This window comes from Mesocricetus auratus, unplaced genomic scaffold, assembly GCF_017639785.1.
Source record: "Mesocricetus auratus isolate SY011 unplaced genomic scaffold, BCM_Maur_2.0 Super-Scaffold_100043, whole genome shotgun sequence".
Classification (NCBI taxonomy): domain Eukaryota; kingdom Metazoa; phylum Chordata; class Mammalia; order Rodentia; family Cricetidae; genus Mesocricetus; species Mesocricetus auratus.
The window spans coordinates 5,798,385-5,821,990 of NW_024429220.1; the positions used below are offsets into that span (position 1 = coordinate 5,798,385).

Below are 23,606 nucleotides of genomic sequence, written 5' to 3' on the forward strand. Positions count from 1 at the left end.
CACAGGTGTGAGTGAGCCGCTGAGCTCGCTCCTCCTTCAGGCTGAGCCTGTGGGCCAGGACCTTGCAAGCTTCCCTGATTTTTAGCTTCAGGACAGCAGCTGGACTTGTAGTCACCAGGGATCTCCCATCTTGACCGCCACCCAGTTCAGGAATTTCCCCTCTGGTGATCAGTGAAGACATTTTTATAGAAATGACCCAGGACTTGCAATTTGTTAGGTCGTATCCCGGAAACTGGCTCATGCACCAGGCTACTCTTAAGAACTGAAAACGGGTTGATTCCAGACTTCTGTGTGATCCCCAAATTGCTCATTAATATTCCCAATACAGTGATTGAAAGAGAACTTGACTATATTAGAGCCATAAGAACTTGACTATGGGGCCTTGGGTAGTATTTATACAAATAGACTTTGAGTGCTCATCCCACAATGAGGGATGCTCTCTCAGCCTGGACTCTTGACGGAGGGCCTAGACCCTACCCTGGATGATATGACAGACTCTGGAGATCCACCATGGAGGGCCTCACTCTAACTGGGGATCGGAGTGGAGATTGGGTGGGGGACTAGGGGGCCTGGTAGGGAGGGATGGGGAGGAGGGGAGGGAGAGGGACCTGGGATTGACATGTGAAACAAACTTGTTTCTAACTTAAATTTAAAAAAAAAAGAACTCAACTATGCTCCTGGGAGAGGGGACCTTTGACCTAAATTTGGATGTCTGTGGTAAACCCCATCCAGCCCCTGGTCAGGACTTACTCCTAATTGCTTCTATGACATTTGCTCAGATATGACACCAGGACCTAAGGCAGCTGTTGACTAATGCTGCTCACTCCTGGGGGAAACAGATTTTGTGCTGCTAATGTTAGGCACTGTCAGCCATGATACACATGAGTCAGAAGTCTGTGTTTCCACCACTGGTTGCCACTGAGCTGCAGAACTGGACAGATGATGAGTAGGGCTGTGCTAACTTAGACTTAGAAGGCAGAAGGTCTATGAAACTGTGCTCAAATGGTTCCACTATAGGCACAGTGACTTCAGCTTCCTTGTGGGTTCTTGATCTGGTTTGATTTTTTTTTCCTTTTTGGTAATGAGGCCTCCCATAACCTCCTCAGTTGCCCTACCGCCGAGTTGTGTACCCATGGCTCCAATTCTGAGTTTGAGAAATGTCAAAGTAAAACTTAGGCAAATTAAGAAATAGACGATATAAAAGGAAACACTTGCAAAACCCAGCTGCACCTATTTGCAAATGATGCTGTCTGGAGGGACGACACCGGTTGGAGGCCAGCCAAGTGCTCCTGGGTCACTGGGGCTGCACAGGGTTAGATGGCATCTGGCTCCAGAAACCATTTGTACTGTAAACGCGGTCCCCCAGTGCCTGCTGCTGTCCCTAGGGCACTCAAAGGCTGCCCTTTGAACATGGGCATTATGTGACTGCGTCAAAGGCAGGCGTGTAAGGATGTAATTGCAAGGCAGGCCAATTGCTCTCTTAGAGCCCCTGGGCTACCACAGAGCCCCAGAGGAAGAACCTGGGGAAGAGAGTTACAGTTTAATGCCACCTCAAGAGACATTATGATAATGGTAGAATTGTTCCGCTAACGCACATCTGGTGTAAGTTGAGACATCAGTCATTCTTTCTTAGGTTTGCTTGAGAGAAAAGAGAACGTGTGCTATCCCAGTCTTTATGCCTGAAATCCTCCCTTTCTCTGTAGGATCAAAGTGCTTAACGTTGCTGGTCGAAATCCATCCTGTGGACAGCGTGAAGGTTCTGAAAGCAGTGGATAGCTGTATTTGGGTCCAGGTAGGTAAGCCTGCTGCCTATCTGCTATCTTACTGATCAGAAGGTGTGCTCCTAGGGAGAAAGGTGTTTGTTTACAAAGTGCTTTCACACAGTTCCAGAATTATTCCTCTAAGCAGAGTCCCAGCCGTGAAGGCTTCTAGTGTCAGCATTTCCCTCGTAAGCATGGAGACAAGAACTCAGACCCGGCTGCTCGGCTCTGCTCTACCTGATAGTAAGGTGATGTTTTCACACGACAAGCATGAAATGTTAAAATAACTCTCTGGTAAGCTTTAGAATTGTTATGTCACCTATTCACCTTGCTGACAGACTAATTACCTGGTTAGCGACCCTGCGGACTGCTGCAGAAGCCCCTTGTGGGTAATGTGGGTGCACAGTCATTTTTTGATTTGAAGCTTCCACACTTGTATATTCTTGTGCGTATGAAGGTTTATTTGCAGTTCAAAATTAACACTTCACAGCACTTGGCCAGGTATTCACCGAGCAGGTGAGTCTCGGGCTTGCACACCCCAGCTGAGGCGATTCTCTGCTTGGTTTCCACACTTACGCTGCCCACAGGCGGTGCTCACCACCTAGTGCCGTGGGTGAACTTTTGTGCTTTTCATTGTGAGGTGACTGTTTGAAATGACTTCCTGCTTTTGTGCTGAAGTGCTATCTAGTGTTTCTAAGAGTACAAAGGCTGTGATGTGTCTTACGGAGGTAACATGTGTGTTATGTAGATAAGCTTTGTTCAGTCCTGAGTTATTATGCTGTGGGTCATAAGCTCAATGTTAATGAATCAGCGAGATGTGTGACACAAGGCGTATTTCAGCAGAAACACACAGACAAAATTCTATATTCATCCGTTGACAAGAGTGTGAACAGAGTTTTTGGAGGGACCTAACCTACTTGACCCGTGATCAAGTTTAGTATTCAGTATCTGGGTTCTTTGGTGGTTACCACAGTGAAGACTGATTGTACATAAACGTGCTAGACCATAATTTCCCGTGCTTAATTTCATGCTCTGCTACCTTTTTGGTTGGCCTGGAGTTAGCTAAGTCTCCCCTGTAGTATCTGCTTTAGCTCTAGCCTGCAGCCAATGGGCTGCCTCTCCCTGTGTTAGGGGAGGGCTTGACTCCCCCCATCCCCTCCCTCCCCTCCCTCCCCTCCCCTCCCTTCCCCCTCTCCCTACCTCTGTTACTATCCTCCAGCTCTTCTGACCCGTGTTTGCCCTCCACCTCTGCTATTGCAGATAGGCCCCAGCCTGGAGCTTGCAAACTGTTTCTCTCTCTTTGGGAGCCAACTCCCTGCACTGTATTGAGTGCGGGATGGCTACGAGGCAGAGCAAACTTCCCTTTTCTGATTTCATTCTGGATCCCCTCATCAGCAACCTCACCCAGGCAGGGTAAACGACAAAATTAAAGGGCTCGGACAAATAAAGTGAACAAGGAGTGCTTTGTTTGTCTTTTCCTAGAGACAACATTTCATTATGTTGCCCTGGCTGGCCTGCGACTTGCTGTGCAGAGCAAGCTGGCCTTTCATGCCTTAAAATGAACAGGCTGGCTTACTGCCTGGCACTTTTTTTTTATGATGAAGGGATTGAGCACCCATCTCCTGCCAGTTTTCCCTTTGTTGTCTCAGCGGATGGGATCAACCTTGTGCCGTGGGCAGACACAGTGGAGAGCACGCTGTCAGGCGCTGCATCGAGCCTTTCTCCCCGGGACAGCTAGCATGCTGTCAGGTGCTGCATCGAGCCTTTCTCCCCGGGACAGCTAGCATGCTGTCAGGCGCTGCATCGAGCTTTCCCTCCCCGGGACAGCTAGCATGCTGTCAGGCGCTGCATTGAGCCTTCCCTCCCTCTGACAGCTAGCACGCTGTCAGGCGCTGCATTGAGCCTTTCTCTCCGGGACAGCTAGCCTCACTTGCCACATCATGACTCCCTGTTCTTTCTTGGAAAGCCCCTGGTCACTTTGTTCTTTGTCTCTCAGCTGTGGGAGTCTGAACATTGCAGCAGGGACTGTGTTCTCAGTTATATACTAGGCTTAGTTTCGCAATAAATTTACTGGCCGCACTTTGTCTCTGGGAACTGAAACACAGTGTATACATGTTGGTCCCATTGTTTCCGATGGCTTCAGAATCAAATATTGCAAACAGGAAGTGTCACCCTGGAGGCCGCTTCTCTCTCTGCCTTGTGCTTAGAAGTCTGGTGATGATGTCGTACCTGGTGCCAACCTCCCCGAGAAAACTGAGGTCCTCAGGGGTTCCTTCCTCTACCTGCTCGACCTTTGTCATGTGTACATGTGATTCCCCTAACGCATCCGTGGTTCTCAGTTTCTTTTATAGCGTGTACCAGTAGCCATGATCAAATGGCGACTGAAGTATCAGAACACGCAAATAGTCGCTTATGATCTCTTATATTCACTCTCTGCAGTTCCTCTACCCGCATGCTGAAAGTCACCGCCTACAGAGCCACCTGTTACTGATTTCAGAAGAGAAATGTAAGTAATGATGTGCGGGGCGCATGCCCACAGTCGCCTAGTGAAGTGTGAACCCGGATCGAACCGGCTGGTGGTCTCTACCATTGCCCAGGGGCTGCTCACCTCCAGCGTCCATTCGAGACCTAGAACTCCTGTGAGATCAGAGCTTCCCCTTCTGCAGCTCCTTCCTCAGTCAGCGTCCTTGGCTTGGGAAAGGAATGGCTCATGTGCGCATGCGTGTCCGGTGGTTGACTTGTAGAACAGCTACACTGTTTCCTTGAAGATGTGTGTCTGTCAGATGGATGACTGTGATCTGGGGTAAGGGACTTGGGCGGAGAGAGGGAAGGGAAGGCTTGGTCCCTGGAGGATTCCAGGGCAGATGTAAAGCACAGAGCAGCATGTATGTATAAGTGTGGGTCTGGAAACCCTGTTAGCCGGGGGAGAAGGGTGGGTTTGGAGGGTCGTGGGATCCCTGTGTATGATGGGGTACTTTCTACCAAGGCTGCAGATGTCTTTCCTGAATGACAAAATATCTTTTTTTGTTGGTTTATTTTTAAAGATATCGAGCGGTTTCATATCCAGATCACCAGAGAAGATGGAAACAGAGTGGTAAAGATTGAAATCTCTTCTAGAAGGGTTATGTCTCTGGCTTCTAAAGACAGATGAGCTCTATGACACAAAGCATTTGCTTTGACATCTTACTCTTAGGATGTGTGAAACAAGGATGTGTGGGGGAGTTAGTGACCCCTCCTCTCCCCCTCACACCCAGTGGGCCCCGACTCCATCCAGTCTTCTTGCTTGTGCAAACCTGCCCAAGGTTAGACACACACATAGGGGAAATCAATTGTTTTTATCAAATAGAATCATAATATGTACATTTAGTATCTTCCTTTGTGTTTGCTGTTTTACTTCCTGTAACAATAGCATTAGACTAGTAAGCGGGAAGTAACTAATCGCATTCCTCTAATTTTAATGTATATATACATGTAGCAAATAATCCCACCGTTCTCCTTGTCTGGAATATGTCCTTTCACATTTTCCCACATGTTTATTAGTTTATGTTTACTCCACATTTATCTCTACTTCTGACAAACCCTGGTTTGGTTTATTATTAACTCATGTGCGTTATCTAAAAGCCAGCTGGGGTAGCTTGGATTTATTTTCTGAGGAAGTGCATGGTAGCTTCAGGCATGGTGTCTCTGATGCTTTCCTTATTCTACTGTGTTGTGACCTTTAAATGTTTACCTTTGTTTGCACCTTTACATATTGGTACCTTTATGCCTTTGACCTAAATCCTTAGATTTGGATGACAAGGTTGGAGGGATATGCATTTAATAAGTTTCAGGAGGGTCTGCTAATTGCTATCCCCAACAAAACAAAACAAAACAAAAGGCCAAACTAGTTTTACAAGCGAAGTATGAGAGTATCAGGTAAGTTTACCTTTAACATTTCCCAATTTCATGGGTATGAACTAACATCTTACTGCCAACTTAGTCTGTATTTATTTACTGTTTATTGACTTTGGGCACCTTCTCTGTTTACTGGCTACTTAAATTTGCGTTAGGAGAATTTATTGATTATATCCTTTTCTGTTTTTTTAATTGGTTACCCTTTCCTTGACAATTCTTATGAGGTCTGAATATAGTATAGACATTAAAATGGCTTTATCCAATGTTTAGTCTATATAAGATAACCTTTAATTTTTACGTTTATTTGTTGTGATTTGTAGTGTGTGTGCATGTGTGTATATGTGTGCATGCCTGTGCTAGCATGGGCGTATATGGGTGTGTACACCTCTATGTGTGCATATGCATGTATATGCTTGCTCATGAGACTGTATGCATGTGTTTGTGCATGGTGTGCATGTATGTGCTTGCAAATGAGAGAGTATGCGTGTATATGTATGCGTGTATGCATATGCATGTGGTGTGTGTGTGTGTGTGTGTGTGTGCATGCCATGGGGGTGAGTATGGAGGTCAGAGATCTTTTACCCTGTGGATTCCAGGCATCAGACTGAAGTTGTAAAGGTTGGTGGCAGGTACCTTCACCCGACAGCTCTCAGAATAATCTTCCTCTGAGAATGTTTCTTTGAAGACTTTAAGATTATATGAACAATACTGAAATGGGAGGCAGTGTTTACTAACCAGGTAGCTACTATGAAAACCTCGAACCAGAAGATCTGCTGGAGACCGAGCAGGGCTCTGGCAGCTGGTGACCCGCAGAGCAGGGCCAGCGTTTTAGATCCCAACCGCAGCTATGAGCGCCTGGAGGAGGCTGTTCTGCACACATGTTAGATGGGACCCAGCAGGGACTAGAGAGTGGGTTGAAAGATTGGGATCCCAGTGCTGCTGCAGGGACAGTGAGAGGCGGGGCTCTGTTCAGCTGCCCAGACAGCGTGCGGCTGGCCAAGATGGCCCAGCTTCCCTGTTTCTCCATATGCGGGGGAGGGACCCTCTTCTGCCTACCTTCGGAAGGCTTTGGTAACAGTTTCCTAGAAGGGTGTGTAATCCCGCCTGTTCACCACAACACCCTTAAGTGACAGAGGAGGCATTGTAGCTCCATCTCGTAGCAGAGAGAGGAACGTAAGTGAGGTCGCCCCAAAGGGACACAGGGGCATTTTAACATGGTCATGGCAGAATCTGATGCTCATCTTGTCATATGGCTTTGGCTGAAAGGATTCACAAGCTTGTTCCCTGAACCAGAATTCATGCACATAGAAACGGGATTTAGAGGATACAGAGGTGCTCTGGGACCATTGGCATCACTGCCCATGCCCAATGGTGATGGACCGAGGTGAACAAGATAGAGCCTGTGCTTTGTACCGACCTCAAATTCCCACCAGCACTGGACAGGTCCCTCAGGGTTGAGCTTTTGTTTTATGGTTTGCTGATTGCTCGGTAGGCATTTTGAGGAGAATGACTTGGGCTTGGAATTTCACATGCTAAACACCTGCTCTGCCACATGCTAACCCACGGAGTCATAGCCCTTGCCCTTAGAAAGTAAACCCTGTTTTTGTTTTCTTTTGTTTTGTTTTCCCTTTTTAGTCAGGGTCTTGTTATGTCTTTCAGTCTGGCCTGGAATTTGTGATCCTCCTGCTTCAGTGTCCGAGAGCTGGTATTGCAGATGTGAACCACCATGCCAGGTGCTGGTATTATAGGTGTGAATTACTATTCCCAGTTTGGAAAAGTAAATTCCTTGTAAGGGCATTTTGTGTATGTGTGTGTATATGCTAGTGTGTGTGTATATGTTAGTGTGTGTGTATATATGCTAGTGTGTGTGTGTGTGTTTGTGTGTGTGTGTAGGTCAGAGGTCAAACATATGTGTGATCCTTCAGATACCGTCTACTTTATATTTTGAGACAGGGTCTCTCATTGGCCTGCTAACTAGGCTACACTGGGTAGCCAGCTAGTCTCAGGGAACATTCTGCTCTGTCTCCCCAGTCATGGAATTACAAGTACAAGCACTGTGGCTGTTTTTTTTTCACGTGGGTCCTCAGGATCAACCTGAGGTCCTCATACTTACAACACAGTACTTTACCAGCTGAGCCTTCACCCATCGCCTGGAGAGGGAATTCTTAGCTCCTTCTGTAAAGTCACTGTAAGATCTGCTGATACCTTTAAAAAAGTATTAGCAAAGGCCAGATGTTAGGATGCTAAGTTTTGCTAAACTAACTACTCAGCCTAATCTAACCTCTCTGGGCCTCAGTTTCCCCCTGAGTTCACTATGTAGCCAAAATGACCTTAAACTCCTGGTCCTCCCAAGTGCCGGGAACATAGTCCTGTGCCACAGTGCCCGGCTTATGGGGACCTGGGGATTAGTGCTTCCTGCTCATAGGCAGGACTCGAGCTGAGCTACAGCTCTGCCTCACCCTTTGATTTTAAACCTCTATGGTTCTTTGGGTTTAAACAGACACTTTACACTTTACGTACCCTTGTTTCGTCTTCCTTCACGTCTAGAAGCAGTCCTTGGGTAACATTAGATTCTAGAAGCACTCAGACACGAGTCAGCAGGTGTCCTCAGAGGAGTACATGCTCACTGGGGCGTTAGAGTACTACGGTGTAACTATGGAAGCACGCATAAGCCCACTAGGAACACAGAGTCAGGAAACTTTGCTTTGTATTAGGGATTCTGAGGTGAGACTGTTCAGAAGGCAGAATCCGAGGCAGATGTGTGGGAGTCAAGCACTGCTGGTGGCTGGGCAATGCCATCCCCCTTGTGGAACACATGAAGGAAAGATTATGACCAAAAGCACTGGTTGGTGAATGGCCCCCCTGGGCCGTTACAGTGCTCCCCATGTTCGGCCCGAGTGTGAGCCGTTACAGTGCCCCCCATGTTAGGCCCGAGTGTGAGCAGTTACAGTGCTCCCCATGTTAGGCCCGAGTGTGAGCAGTTACAGTGCTCCCCATGTTGGGCCCGAGTGTGAGCAGTTACAGTGCTCCCCATGTTAGGCCCGAGTGTGAGCAGTTACAGTGCTCCCCATGTTAGGCCCGAGTGTGAGCAGTTACAGTGCTCCCCATGTTGGGCCCGAGTATGTCCTTGGCATCATGAACCTTGGTCTTTGGAGATGAAGGCTTTTGTGTCTAGACCCGACCAAAGGGGTGCGATTACGACAGGAAGCTATTCATGTTCTGTCAGTACGGGTGTTTGTACTGCCAACCTGCCTGTTAAGCTAAGAAGAACAGAGCACAGAGCATTGCGAAAGAGGCGATGATGCCTTAAACATTTTACAGAAAAAGCATTTATGTTGTGGGTGTGGGGAGGTGCTGGTAATAAAGTAGGGGTGTTTACCTGTATCATAGGCTTAGGCTATGCATAAATGATGACTTAGGCTGTCATTTTGAAAGTACTTATAAAATCATTTTCCCCCTAGGTAATTAGAAATTCCAGCCATCTCCCAAGAGACAGAATAGCTGAAGATTTTGTTTGGGCTCAATGGGATATGTCAGAGCAGAGATTATACTACGTTGAACTGGAGGTAAGAACTAGCCCATGGGTACCTGTTTCTACAGAAACAATATAATTTTGACATCATTATCATGTCTTGAAAAATGTTAGTTATCTATTTTATTTTATGCATGTGGATGTTTCGCTTGCATGCATGTCTGTGCACCATGTAGGTACAGTGCTTGCAGAGGCTAGAAGAGGGGGTTGGGTCCTCTGGGACTGAGCTACGGGTGGTTGTGGGTCACCAGGTGTGTGCCAGGGATCTAACTCAGGTCCTGGAAGAGCAGCCAGTGCTCTCACCAACCGAGGCATCTCTCCAGCCCCTGCTTTAGACTTTCTAACGACCATGTTATCACTAACGGGAGCAACCAGTGAAGGTTTATTACAGACAATGAACAGGGTTTGTTTTTACTGCTTCTTGACGACTTTTTCTCTTCGGCTTTTTTATTTTTGGAGATGAGATGTCAAACGTTTTCTTTTCTAGCAATCAAAGAGTGTCTTGAAATGCATCCAGTTTTGGGCAGATGAGAGCTTTACTTTAATGGTGAGTACATAGACTGCTCTGTCCCAGGACATTTTTCTGGAGTTGAAATCACATGTAAAATTTCTGGCGTTTTGACACTGTGCCAGTCACTTGTGTGATCAAATAACTTGGTTTCTGCTGCCTTGAACCACGGCTCTCTCAGATGCAGAGTTGGTACAGGTAAAGAGGATAGTGTGTTTTTAAAGTAGCTGCCCTAAGAGGGCCTCAGAGGAAGTTTTGTGACCAGAGTAGATTGCTCTAAGAGGCTGAGAGTCATTTGACTCAAAAGGAATCATGAACAGAACGGGTTTGAGGATGAGGAAGGGAGTCAGTTAGAGTGTACCGTTTAGTGAGTGTCTAGCACTGTCATTGTCTGCCTATGGGAAGGCACTGTGTATGTCTTTATCTGGGATGGACAGTCTTTCCTCCCTTTCTCAGGACCAATATTGGCATCAAGTACACACTGGTTTCACACTGTTACAAGACTTTCCCTTCATTTCCTGCCCCATTTTTAACTCACCCACTCCACAAGACACCCTAGGCTTCCTTCCTTTCATGACTGTCTGTCTTGTGGAAGGTTGTGGCTGTCAACCATCCTACTATACAATCTGTTTATGATATTCACTGAAGGCAGAGTTAGTCTTGTAGGAAAGAAGAAGTACTGAACGTGTCTGTAAACTCCAGGATATTCCAGTAGACTCCTGCCCTGTGGGTTTGGGTCTTGCCTTTGGAGATGATGGTTAAATGGTCTCTTTAACACCAGGCCAGCTGAGCACTGGCAGCTTGCTTTGCATTTCACAGCTGTTATCATGTAATGCCATTTTTTTACTGAAATATTTTTGAGATTATAATATAGTTACAAAATTTCTCCCTTTCCTCCCTCCAAATCCTACCCATACCCCTCCCCATTCTGCTCACAATTCACGGTCTCTGCTTTCATTAATTATCATTATATGCATATATGAATAGCAATATACATATCTTTAATGTTACTTATTGTATGACTATATGTATATGTATATGCATGTCTGTGTAATATTACTTATTGTATAATATATGAATATGTATTTACATGTCTATGTAATGTTACTCATTGTATGCATATGTGAATATATATAAATATGCTTGGGTGATGTTACTTATTTTATGAATATGTGGATATGTATATATATATATGCTTGGGTGATGTTACTTTTTGTATGCATATATAGATATGTACATACATGTTTATATAATGTTATTTATATAATTTCAGGGCTGACTATTTGTCACTCGACAATCAATCGATGAGCTCTTCTCTAGGGAAGACCTGTAATGTCATTTTTAATGCTGATCTCCTCCTCATTTTTTGACAGTTTGAAATGCCCTTGGACATATCATTGAGTGGCTTAAGATTTAAGTAAGTTATCCATAGAGTGTTAAATTTCATAGACATTTATAGGTAGCAAAATGATGACATCTATTCCTAATTGTGATAGGTAGATACTGGGATGGTCTGATATTTTATGCATCTATTTTAAGATTTATTTGTCTTTGCTTTATGTGTGTGGATGTTTAGCCTGCATATGTGCCTATGTATCTCACATGCACAGTGTTTGCAGAGGCCAAAAGAGGGTGTTGGATCCGCTGGGCCTGGAGTCACAGAAGGTTGTGAGCTGCCCTGTGGTGCTGGGCATCAAACTCGGGTCCGCTGGAAGAGTAGCCAGTGCTCTTAGTTACTGAGACATCTGCCTAGCCCCTTGTGGATCTGTTATTAATATCTCCATTCTTTACAGAATATAAGCTGGCTTGTCAGTGGATAGGGGATTGCATGTATAGAGTCAACTGTGTTGATTTCTGTAGGGCACCTGCATTTACTTTGATGTGTGGAAGTTCTTGCCTTCCTGTGACTAAACAGAAGGTTCTATGAGCCAGCGTGAATGCATTTAGATCAACTATCGAAAGGCTTTCTTGCTGCCAACAGGAGGTCACAGGTCAACCCACTTGCAACTCAGGAGTTTCTTGCTTTATTTTTTCTATTTTTGTTTTTACATGAAAGGCAAGAATTTTTCTTTTACAGAGAGTTTTTTGTGTGTGGTTAAAAAGCTACAGATTTTTTTAAATAAAACAAAACAGAGCATGTCAAAGGTCAGAAGAGAAGAAAGTCTTCCAAATTGGAGTAATGGTAGTCCAAAGCTGTTCAATATTTCATCATCTTTAATTAAACATATATGGATATTTAATTGTGCCTACTTTGAACTTATATATGTATATTTTAGATAACATTTACTATAAATCACAAATATTATAGAAACATATGTTGTAAGTAATACAATTTTCTGTCTATTGGCAGGCCCATATCTTTTATGTATTATGTATATTTTTAATCACTGTTTTGTATTTTTAAACAAAAATTGCCTGCTGAAACGTATCAGAAACATATTTTTGCCTCTGTGAGTGTGTTGTGGTGGTTATAGCATGTATGAGGAGAGTACCTCTTTAAATGCATTCAATAATGTCTTTTCCTTTACCATCTTAGATTTGTCAACTTTGGATATGATTATCGTCAAGACCAAGAAAAGTTATGCAACCAGCCTTCTCTCTGTGTTTTTACCAATCACACAGGTAGAATCAAGGTCATCCTTGTCAATTTTTATTCACTTGAGTTCTATACAAGTTCCACTATGTGAAGCCTGAAAATGAAATATAGCAGTCACATTATTTAAAATATCAATCAAATGGATATTATATGTACATTTATATGTCAAATCACCTTCTCCACTGTAATTTTACACCTTTGTCACTAAGCAGGGAACTTAGGGTTAACACCTAGTGGCATACAGTGAGTGACACCTCTGCCCTTCCACTATGATTTAATACATACTTGTATTAATGAGCAAAGCCACCACCAACAGGGTTATTGTTCCAATAGTTTTTACCGATGCTGTTCTAATAGAGCGGGTGGATTCATATTTATTCAATGCACATTTTCCCACAGGAAATGCTTTCTATGTTCACCTTACTGAAGTGTTGGGTTCTAATTACTTATTTTTACATTATTTTGCATGTGTTGTATGTCTGTGGGCACATGTATGCCATTGCATGCATGTATGTGGAAGCCAGAGGACAAATTGTGGGAGGGAATTATTTCACCATGTGGGCTCCAAGATTGAGTTCATGTCATCAGGTTTGGTGGCAAGCGCTTTTACCCATGGAGTCATCTCACTAACCCATGTTTGGGATCTAAGCCCATGTACCTGGACACGGATGCTAAGTGACGGCTGCCATTCTAGAATTCAGAGCTTGACATATACCTGTTTATATAGAGAACATGGAGCGGGGGAGGGGGACCTAACAATGAAAGAAGAAAGATGCGATTATATGTAATCAATCTTTTGAGAAATCATATCAAGTTCAATGAACATATAAATCAACACTGAAAAACAAAGCATAATAACCATTTTTAATATACCATTCTGAGCAGATATTTACTTCTTGGGTAACATTTGAATTGAAATCATATTCTCCTTGTAAATATATAAAATTATTTAAAGCAAAAATATGTGCTAGTCATGCATGAATCTAACATTTATTGAGGATTACTATGTGCTAAGGTTTTCAAAACATTTTATTTGAAATTGAGTGTGTGGGTGTGTGTGCATATGGGTGTGGGTGTTTGCGGAGGTCAGAAGAGGGTGTTGAATCTCTGGAATGAGAGTTACAGGGGATTGTGAAGCATCAGTGAGGAGCTGGGAACCACACTTTGATTAGCTGCTGCGTGGTCTCTCCAGCCTCCTATGCTAAGTTTTGGCAGCACAGTGATGAGCAGGCATGGCCTGACCTTTAGTAGAGGTTACTGTTGGTGACACTTCATAGGTGTATACATAACATTCAAATAGAATCATGGTAAGCATCATGAGTGAGAATTACAGGAAGACAGGAGAGCATCTGCTGAGCATTCAATGGAGGAAGGCAGAGTTCCCGAATATGGTCTAGCGTACTAGGTCCATGTGTGTTTCTCCTTCTTTGTTCCTCCATCTGCTGAGCATTCAATGGAGGAAGGCAGAGTTCTCGAATATGGTCTAGCGTACTAGGTCCATGTGTGTTTCTCCTTCTGCGCCAGCCATTCCATCCTGTCTCCTTTAGTCCTGAAAAGTACCTTTTCCCTGCCACATTGCTTCTCATCTGTCCCATTGTCTGTCCTGTCAGTCCTGGCCTTCCTTAGCCACAGGCACCCCTCCATCAACCAGTCCTCGTGAGTGCAGAGAATGGGGTGGATCAGCTGGGAGCCATTTGTGAGTGCCCATTTCCTACTGTGAGTGATGGACGGCCAGCAGGGGTGGGGATGAGAGGGACTGAGGGAGGAAAGAGACAATGTAGGCAGGGCCACAGGAGGTAGGGCCTTGCGGGACATAAAAGCTTTTAGATTTTATTCTAAGATTTATGAAAAGTCATAGAAGATTTTTTTCTTATCACAGTTATTTTTATAACACTCAAGCATATAATATAATAATGAATGGCTGGGCATTGGTGGCACATGCCTTTAATCCCAGCACTTGGGAGGCAGAGGCAGGTGGATCTCTGTGAGTTTGAGACCAGCCTGGTCTACAGAGAGAGTTCCAGGACAGCCTCCAAAACAATACAGAGAAACCCTGTCTCGAAAAACCAAACCAAACCAAAAACAAAAATTATAAAAACAAAAATAATAACGAATACCTACATGTCTTATTTAATCATATAATTTTCAATATTTCCTTTGTCATTCTTTTCATATATGAGTAAACCATTTAAGAGCAAATTGTAGATGGACTGGGGGCACACGCCTGTTTTCTCAGCACTCAAGCAGCAGAGGGACATGGGCTGTGTGCTTAAAGTTATCTTGGCCTCAGTAGTGAGGCCCTGTGTCAAACACAAAAGGTAATGTTCAGACACTACACACTTGACTGCCAAGGAAGTTAGTGTGTATTTCTGTAGATGCTCTTTCAAATAACCCCTGCTTCATTATCCTTAAAAGAAATTAATTGCATTCATCAATACACTTCATCTGTGGTGTCTTTTAATGTACAATTTCCTTTATACCTCTGTCCCGACTCCTTTTTCACAAATTGAATATATTGAGGAACTCTTTGTCTTAAAAAGTGGCCCACATTCTGAATTTAATTCTTTGTTTCCAGATGGGAGTCTTAGAATTTTCCCACTATTCTCTATGTCTCCTATAAAACAGAAGTTACACCCGGTAGCATAGGTAGACATAGGTTAAGTTTTTGTGAGACTACGTCACAGTGGTGTTATGAAGTTCATTCACACGAGCGCAGGAGGCATATAATGTCAGTACGTCTTGCAACTGTTTATACAGACACTGCATTTCATCATTTGGTTAAGTAGTAACCTCTGTGTATGTGTCCTCCAAAGGTATATTTTAACCTTGGAATGAGTTAGTTTTGAATAATAATCTGTAAACACATGACTATTTCCTGACTATCGTCCCCTAGCAGTCTTAGGACCCTCCATGGACACCCAGTCACTGAAGTGTTTTGAGCAGGCAGTGGTATGTATTGGTATGTGTTGACTGCATACATATCCTTAAGGAGTATTCACACAGGCAAAGCTAGGAATCAGCCTCCATGCTTGTCAACAGGCTATGCCTGGTTAAATGTGGTAGCTATGTACAATGGATTATTGTTCAGTCAAAGAAGAACAAAACCATGGTACTTGCAGGGAAATTGCTGGCACTGAGGCCATCGTGTTAAGTGAAATAAACTAGATATAAAAATACAGTGTTTTCTCCTGTGTGTGGATGGTCTGGAGAGAGGCAAAGGGACAAGGGGAGTGTGGGAGAGGGTGGTGGGCAAGGTGGGCGTGAGTGAAATGTGCCATGTGCCCGTATGAAAAAGTGTCACCGTGTAGCCTGCTACTGTGTGCCACTCACGTGCAGTGGTAATTGTGATAAAAGCCATCACTGTAGCTGCTGGGTGGGGAGAGGTTTGTGTCACTCATGTACAGTGGTAATTAATTGTGATAAAAGTCATCACTGTAGCTGCTGGGTGGGGAAAGTCTTGGGGAAGGGGAGACCTGGAAGGTCAAATTCAGATGAGATCTGAGTCACATTTGAGACAGCGGGGACTTGAACTACAATGGGCAGAAGGACGTAGAGAAATAGACGGAGCAAGATGCGTGTTGGAGATGAAAGCAGAGATGTCTTCCTCTGCGGAGAGAAGAGCCTCAGGTTCCTGACACCAGCAGTGACGGCAGTTACCGAGGTGCAGGCGCGTGGTGGACTGCTAAAGGGAGGTCATGAGCTGTCATTTGAGCATGTTAACTAAGAGATGGAAGAGGAGTCAGGAGTGACGGTGTATGTAGGAGAGTGGTGGGGATGTGGCCGGCATGGAAGCCACCGGAGGACGTGAGAGGGGGGAGGGGCTTGGGAACGATACCTGGGAGCCTGAGTGCTGGGGGTGGGGGGATGGGGGGTGGGGGGTAGGGGGGTGTTGTGAGAACTCATTACACCTACAGCTGTGAGGTACCAGCCCTAGGCTGTGGTCTTGTCTGCTGTATGACAACTGATAAGTGGAGGGGAAGGCTTTCTAGCTCCCTTGCTCTCCCTGGCACTTGGTGTTAGGAGAGCAAGCTGCAGAGAGGCAGGGCAGTTGGTGCTCCCGACCCCGGGCAGGATGGCTGGGCAAGGACCGCAGGATCAGTGGCGCGGCTGCTTTGCTCAGTGTCTGTGAGTTTGTCTTTTCATTGCACCCCTTAATAAACTGGTTATTATGCGTCTGTGGGTTCTCACATCCAGAAGGAGGACAAAAGGGCATCTCATGAGAGAGGATAGCGGAACATGTACAGGATCCAGAGGCACAGTGGGGTCTCACTAAGGAGAGGGGCCAGCAGCACAGAGAGGTGGCGGTCACAGCATTGACACCGGGAGAGCTTGATTCTGCTTAGGCTGAGCAGCTCAGTTTTAGAAGCTGTGGGAGAGGCGGCAGCACAACATGGACGTGGGGTTTAGGTATTTTTTTTTAAACGTGCGCGTTGGTATTTTGCCTTGGGTGTATGGTTCTCTGGAACTGGAGTTACCGACAGTTGTGAGCTGCCACGTAGGTGCTGGGAATTGAGCCTGGGTCCTCTGGAGATTGCTGAGGGATCTCTTCAGCCCTGGAATTTTTTTAAAACTCCAGTTGTTTAAATGCTTACAGGATATATTTAGTGGGAAAGGAAAAAGGGACAAGGCCAAGCAGAAAGAGCTTTGCTTTTGAAGATGGGGAGAGGTGAGATCAGAGCCCCCAGGGATGAACAGGGAAGGCTCTTCCCCGCCTTTTACCACGGCACGCTACAGTTTCTAGGAGCTTCCCTTTTTATCCAGAGGAACGCGTTACGAACAGTAGCAACCATAACGTATAGAAGGACTGCTACAAGCTAGTTAAAAACATACTGGGGTCTTCTGGTACGAGATTCGGAAGTGTCTCTCCCTTTCTTGGCAATGTCTAAGAGAGTGAAAATGGGCCTTGTTCTTCGTCGTCAGCCTTGCAGTAGAGAAACTAAGTCTGTTTCTTGTGAGAAAAAACAAGCTGCAGAAGTCTTCGTTGTTTTTGGGTAGTAAGGCGCCAGTTCCGGTATTTTTCCAGTTGGGTTTAAAAAAAGATCTCTTACCTCTGCGGTTAAAATAAACAAGATTGTGAAGTCCCTAGGCAAGTTGGTGAAAGACTCAGCCTATGGCCGGGCAAATAGAAATGGTTTTTCAGTAGTCTGCAGGAAGAGCCGTGGGCATGGCCGTAGTAGAGGTATATGTGGATGGCGGTGGGCTCTAGGGTCTCCATTTTGAGTTCACAAGCAATTTCTTGTCTTGCAAATGGGATAAGTCCTGTGACCTGGGATTGCAGATAACTTTGTTTGAGTGGGCCATTCTGCTGTTCCCTGTTTGGGCAGACTGGAGCCACGGTTTTTCTGTTTGGGGGAACTTTCTGGACCAAGCTTCCCTTTCTGGTTTCCCCATCATGGCCTTTTCTCCACTGAGATCTACTCCAGGAAAGTAAGATTAGAGAAAGGCCCCAAATTGCCTAAGCCAAATGTCGCTCCTCTGGGATAGTGTAGGTCTGGGCCTTGACGTCTGGAAATGTGGCTTGAGAAGGGAGAACGGAGAGATTCAGGGCCCTGCGCATGCCCTGTTGGCTGTAATGATGGTGGCTTGGAGCTTGGCAGCCATCCGCCATACCTGGGGCCTTCGAGCCGCTGTGCCATGACGGCACTGGCTTCGCCGTCTCCACAGCTGCTTTGTCCTGCATTTCCCGGCTCTAAGAAGTGAAATCGGGCACCTTCCAGGGGGCGAGAGGCTAAAATCTGAAGCGTGGGTGTGCTCCCCAGAGTTGATGGAGGGCTAGGGGCTGTTGCTGTCTGGCCACTCGTGGATCACTTAAGATTACGAGCGCATGCAAGCATTGCTAGCAACTCTATTACACTGGGAAGGCAAAGAGATCACGGAGAAGAAAATACCGCCTCCATATCTGATGGGCAGCCCCGACTGTGCACTGTGGTTACACTGTCATGCTGCCGGCCTTCCTGCGTGCCGCCAGCTGCGAGACAGTGAGTCGGGGGCTGAACCTCCTCCTGCCTGCTCTCACGATGGCTGAGTTCTCAGAAGCAGGCCGGTGTTGGAGCATTTTATAGAGCCCTTTGATAATTGTTCCAGTGAGATGTTTTCCTTGGAAAACTTGTCTGTAATAGTTTTCATCGTCTAAATGGTTCCCAACGGTGAGCCCATGTGGAGATGTTATCTTTATCATTGATGAGTATTTTCTAAAAGTCTCTGGATATTACATTAACTTATAAATAGAAGCCAAATTGTTCTGGAATAATAATAATAGCAACTAACATTTAGAGTCAGATATAAGGATTTTTGCCAGAGATTTATATATATTATTTGATTCTCATATAAGAACCTTGTGAAGTAGTTTCTATATTTTTAAATGTACAGATGAGAATACTGAAGCTTAGAGAACTAACTTGCTAAAGGCAGTGTGCTCTATGAACCAAGAGCTTGGGAGACAGAGGGCCAAGGACCAAGGCAAAGCCAGTTTGTTGTAGAGTGAATTCTGGGCCAGCCAGGGGCTGCACTGTAAAACTCTGTTAACAAGACAGAGCAAAACAGGATTAGGCATGCCCAGCCTGGAAAGTTTATTACAGAATCTGAAAGACCCTAAAATGTGAAAAGCGTGTGGTTCAGGCATTTTTGACGAGGGGTTCTCAAACAGGATCGATTTAATCACAAGGTCTTCCCCTGCAGGCAACCGACATTAGTAGCTGCTAAGAGAGGTTATCCAGAGATTCGCATACTGAGAAGGATGGAGAGGCAGGGAGGTGAGGCAGGCCCTGCTAGGTGCTGACCTTCCACGTGGGCCAAAGCTGTCAGGGACCCGGTATTGATGAGCATGGTCTCACACATTGTGTTTGCTCCCATTGCTCATAGGAAAGGACCATAGTTTGCATTTCAATCTTGCTTTAAAAATACTGGATGTCTTGTTTGGATAGCTGGGGTGCAGAGCTACAATGGCTGGGAGGGGACAGCCGGGGAAGAGGACAGAGTATGCACACTCATCAGAGCTTCATGAAGGCGGGACCTTTTCTAGGTACAGAGGACGTTCCCCACCCTTCACAGCCTGCCCATAGCTGTGGATGAGAAATGCTGATTTGAAATTTCATAGCAACTTATTAATACCACTTTGTGAGTTTAGAAATAATCTGTGAACTAAGGTGGGGAAGGTGAATGATGGTCTATGAAATTTATTATGCAGATTATTCAAATGTTATTAAGTACTTTCTTTTCTTTTTTTTTCCAGGGAGTTTGTGTGTGTGTTACAGCCCAAAGTTTGACTCTTGGGAAGAAGTCACATATTCAGTGTTTTACCTTCATAAAGGTACTTTTTAGTTTATTCTCCTTTACTTTTACATTTTGCTTTTTCCAAATGGTGGGAAATTAGATAAATTGCAGACATCTTAACACCGAGTAAACAGTTTTATCAGTATATTTTATGATTAACTGTATAGTTATGTTTTATGAAGAGATTCATTAGTGGCATGTAGTCAGATAGTTAACTGATGTACTACATGTGTTTTTATATTAGCACGTGGCTTGTTCTAGACTATAGACCATTTCTAGCAGATGTTGGTTTGCTATTTAGTTATCACTAAATGGAACTATCTATGCTTTTAACTCACATGGCTACATAGAGATTTAGTTAAAATCTTCTGTTATCTCAAATGTAAACAGGCTGTCATTCCAGAATACACTATGCCATCAAACTAAGACATTTATTTCATTTCACATGTCTGTGGCCTGTGATGCTGGCACGCAGCATTCTGGGGAGTGGGATGAAGTGTCAGCCTCTGCTGCTTATGTGGTCACAGCGTGCCCTGCAATAGTTTTAGTTAGAACTGTGCTAAGGAGGGTTTTTGTGTGGTCACAGCATGCCCTGCAATAGTTTTAGTTAGAACTATGATAAGGAGGGTTTTTGTGTGGTCACAGCGTGCCCTGCAATAGTTTTAGTTAGAACTGTGCTAAGGAGGGTTTTTATGTGGCCACAGCATGCCCTGCAATAGTTTTAGTTAGAACTGTGCTAAGGAGGGTTTTTATGTGGCCACAGCATGCCCTGCAATAGTTTTAGTTAGAACTATGATAAGGAGGGTTTTTGTGTGGTCACAGCGTGCTCTGCAACAGTTTTAGTTAGAACTGTGCTAAGGAGGGTTTTTATGTGGCCACAGCATGCCCTGCAATAGTTTTAGTTAGAACTATGATAAGGAGGGTTTTTGTGTGGTCACAGCATGCCCTGCAATAGTTTTAGTTAGAACTGTGCTAAGGAGGGTTTTTATGTGGCCACAGCATGCCCTGCAATAGTTTTAGTTAGAACTGTGCTAAGGAGGGTTTTTGTGTGCTTGTTTAATTCCTTAAAAATCTACATTTGTGCCAGACACAGTAGTGCACACTTTAACTTTAGTACTCGGGAGGCAGAGGCAGGCAGATCTCTGAGTTCAAGGCTAGCTTGGCCTACAGAGCAAGTTGCAGACTAGCCATGGCTACATAGAAAAAAATTTTTTATGTATTTGTAGAGTACATGTTATGAATGTGCCTGAAACTTTTTTAAAGATGGAATTTCTGTTCTAGTAGTCAGTTTCTTTTATGCCACGCCACATAAAAGTCTACAGTCCCACAGTAGAGCCCCAGTGTTGCTGAGATCAATGCAGAAAAGTTAAGAACTTTTTAATGGAACAACTAAAAGCAACTTCAGAACTAGATGTAGACATATTCTCAAGTAGTGCAAACTTGTAACAGACATTTTTGTGTTTTTAATAACCAGTGTAATGATTCCAGCCAGCACGTCGACTGAGTTAGAAGACTAGAGTGAAGGCCAACACAGAGTTTCACAGGCACCTTAATCTTCCTTTTAGCTAAACACAGGGCTGTGAGCTAGAGAAATCTTACAGGATTGGTAAAAAACTGCAATGTGTAGAAATGACCGTGAGACCACCTCCACCTTAGCTCATTGAGTAGACCCCATTGGACTCTCCCCTCCCTGCACAATCCACATCTGGGTTTTACCAGAGCAGGGTCATCTGCTCCACAGTGACCTCTCTCAGGTGAACCATGTTAGTGGCTTTTGTAGGGCACCATGAATTCCAGAAGCCAGCAGGCACTTTTCCTGACTATTACACATGGTGAGGCCAATACTAGCCTGGTTTCTTAACAGGGCTTCATGTTTTTCATCTGCAGGGTACAGAAAGACCTTCACTGCTGCTCCTGGGAGTGCTGGCTCACACGTGGCAAAGGGCATTACTTTTCTCAACCTTGGTGGGTATCCATGGTAAACATAACCAAAAACAACCTGCGGGGAAGACTTTATACCAGCTTACACGTGAAGCAACAGTCTATCATCGCCAAGGGAAGTCAGACAAGAATTCATGGAGAAACTTAAGCGGAAACCCTGGCAGAAAGCTGCCTGCTTACGGGCTAGCTCTCACTCTTGTTCTCTCCCTCTTCTGGATCATGCTCCCCATGCTTTCTTATACCTCTCAGGCCCACGTGCCTAGGGGATGCACCTCCCAGAGTGGGCAGAGCCTCCCACATCGATTGATCAGGAAAATGCCACAGAAGACTCATCCACAGGTCAATATGATCTAGGCAGTTCTTTAGTTCCCTCTTCCCAGGCTCTCTACTTTGTGTCAAGTTGACAATAAAACCAACTGGCTCAGTTCTAGCACAGTGGTTATGGAGATGGACCTCTCTCTGCTGTGTTCTAGCACAGTGGTTATGGAGATGGACCTCTCTCTCCTGTGTCTAACACAGTGGTTATGGAGATGGACCTCTCTCTCCTGTGTCTAACACAGTGGTTATGGAGATGGACCTCTCTCTGCTGTGTCTAACACAGTGGTTATGGTGATGGACCTCTCTCTGCTGTGTTCTAGCACAGTGGTTATGGAGATGGACCTCTCTCTGCTGTGTCTAACACAGTGTTTATGGAGATGGACCTCTCTCTGCTGTGTTCTAGCACAGTGGTTATGGAGATGGACCTCTCTCTGCTGTGTTCTAACACAGTGGTTATGGAGATGGACCTCTCTCTGCTGTGTTCTAACACAGTGTTTATGGAGATGGACCTCTCTCTGCTGTGTTCTAACACAGTGGTTATGGAGATGGACCTCTCTCTGCTGTGTTCTAACACAGTGTTTATGGAGATGGACCTCTCTCTGCTGTGTCTAACACAGTGGTTATGGAGATGGACCTCTCTCTCCTGTGTCTAACACAGTGGTTATGGAGATGGACCTCTCTCTGCTGTGTTCTAACACAGTGGTTATGAGGTGGACCTCTCTCTGCTGTGTTCTAACACAGTGGTTATGGAGATGGACCTCTCTCTGCTGTGTTCTAACACAGTGTTTATGGAGATGGACCTCTCTCTGCTGTGTCTAACACAGTGGTTATGGAGATGGACCTCTCTCTGCTGTGTTCTAACACAGTGGTTATGGAGATGGACCTCTCTCTGCTGTGTTCTAACACAGTGGTTATGGTGATGGACCTCTCTCTCCTGTGTCTAACACAGTGGCTGTGGTGATGGACCTCTCTCTCCTGTGTCTAACACAGTGGTTATGGAGATGGACCTCTCTCTCCTGTGTCTAACACAGTGGTTATGGAGATGGACCTCTCTCTGCTGTGTCTAACACAGTGGTTATGGTGATGGACCTCTCTCTGCTGTGTTCTAACACAGTGTTTATGGAGATGGACCTCTCTCTGCTGTGTTCTAACACAGTGGCTGTGGTGATGGACCTCTCTCTGCTGTGTTCTAACACAGTGTTTATGGAGATGGACCTCTCTCTGCTGTGTGCTAACACAGTGGCTGTGGTGATGGACCTCTCTCTGCTGTGTTCTAACACAGTGGTTATGGAGATGGACCTCTCTCTGCTGTGTTCTAACACAGTGGTTATGGAGATGGACCTCTCTCTGCTGTGTTCTAACACAGTGGTTATGGAGATGGACCTCTCTCTGCTGTGTTCTAGCACAGTGGTTATGGAGATGGACCTCTCTCTGCTGTGTTCTAGCACAGTGGTTATGGTGATGGACCTCTCTCTGCTGTGTTCTAACACAGCGGTTATGGAGATGGACCTCTCTCTGCTGTGTTCTAACACAGTGGTTATGGAGATGGACCTCTCTCTGCTGTGTTCTAACACAGTGGCTGTGGTGATGGACCTCTCTCTGCTGTGTTCTAACACAGTGGTTATGGAGATGGACCTCTCTCTGCTGTGTTCTAACACAGTGTTTATGGAGATGGACCTCTCTCTGCTGTGTCTAACACAGTGGCTGTGGTGATGGACCTCTCTCTGCTGTGTTCTAACACAGTGGTTATGGAGATGGACCTCTCTCTGCTGTGTTCTAACACAG

At 45.1% G+C, this 23,606-nt stretch overlaps 1 protein-coding gene across 17 annotated transcripts in view; it reads left to right on the forward strand.

Annotated features, from left to right (window-relative positions):
• LOC101826824 (gamma-secretase activating protein) overlaps positions 1 to 23,606 on the forward strand; it is a 103,959-nt gene that overhangs the window by 23,815 nt on the left and 56,538 nt on the right. For 16 of the 17 annotated variants that reach the window (XR_005872960.1, XR_005872961.1, XR_005872962.1 and 13 more), the window contains exons 6-14: positions 1,704 to 1,792; positions 4,200 to 4,266; positions 4,805 to 4,854; positions 9,116 to 9,220; positions 9,674 to 9,733; positions 11,068 to 11,111; positions 12,231 to 12,316; positions 19,522 to 19,599; positions 21,450 to 21,527. Coding sequence is in view for 12 of the 17 variants with exons in the window: in XM_040735174.1 (XP_040591108.1) it covers positions 1,704 to 1,792; positions 4,200 to 4,266; positions 4,805 to 4,854; positions 9,116 to 9,220; positions 9,674 to 9,733; positions 11,068 to 11,111; positions 12,231 to 12,316; positions 19,522 to 19,599; positions 21,450 to 21,527 (657 nt within the window). In the remaining 5 variants the exon portion in view is untranslated. Of the gene's footprint in view, positions 1 to 1,703; positions 1,793 to 4,199; positions 4,267 to 4,290; positions 4,564 to 4,804; positions 4,855 to 9,115; positions 9,221 to 9,673; positions 9,734 to 11,067; positions 11,112 to 12,230; positions 12,317 to 19,521; positions 19,600 to 21,449; positions 21,528 to 23,606 lie in introns of those variants that run through there. The other variant, XM_040735172.1, reaches the window with a different exon arrangement.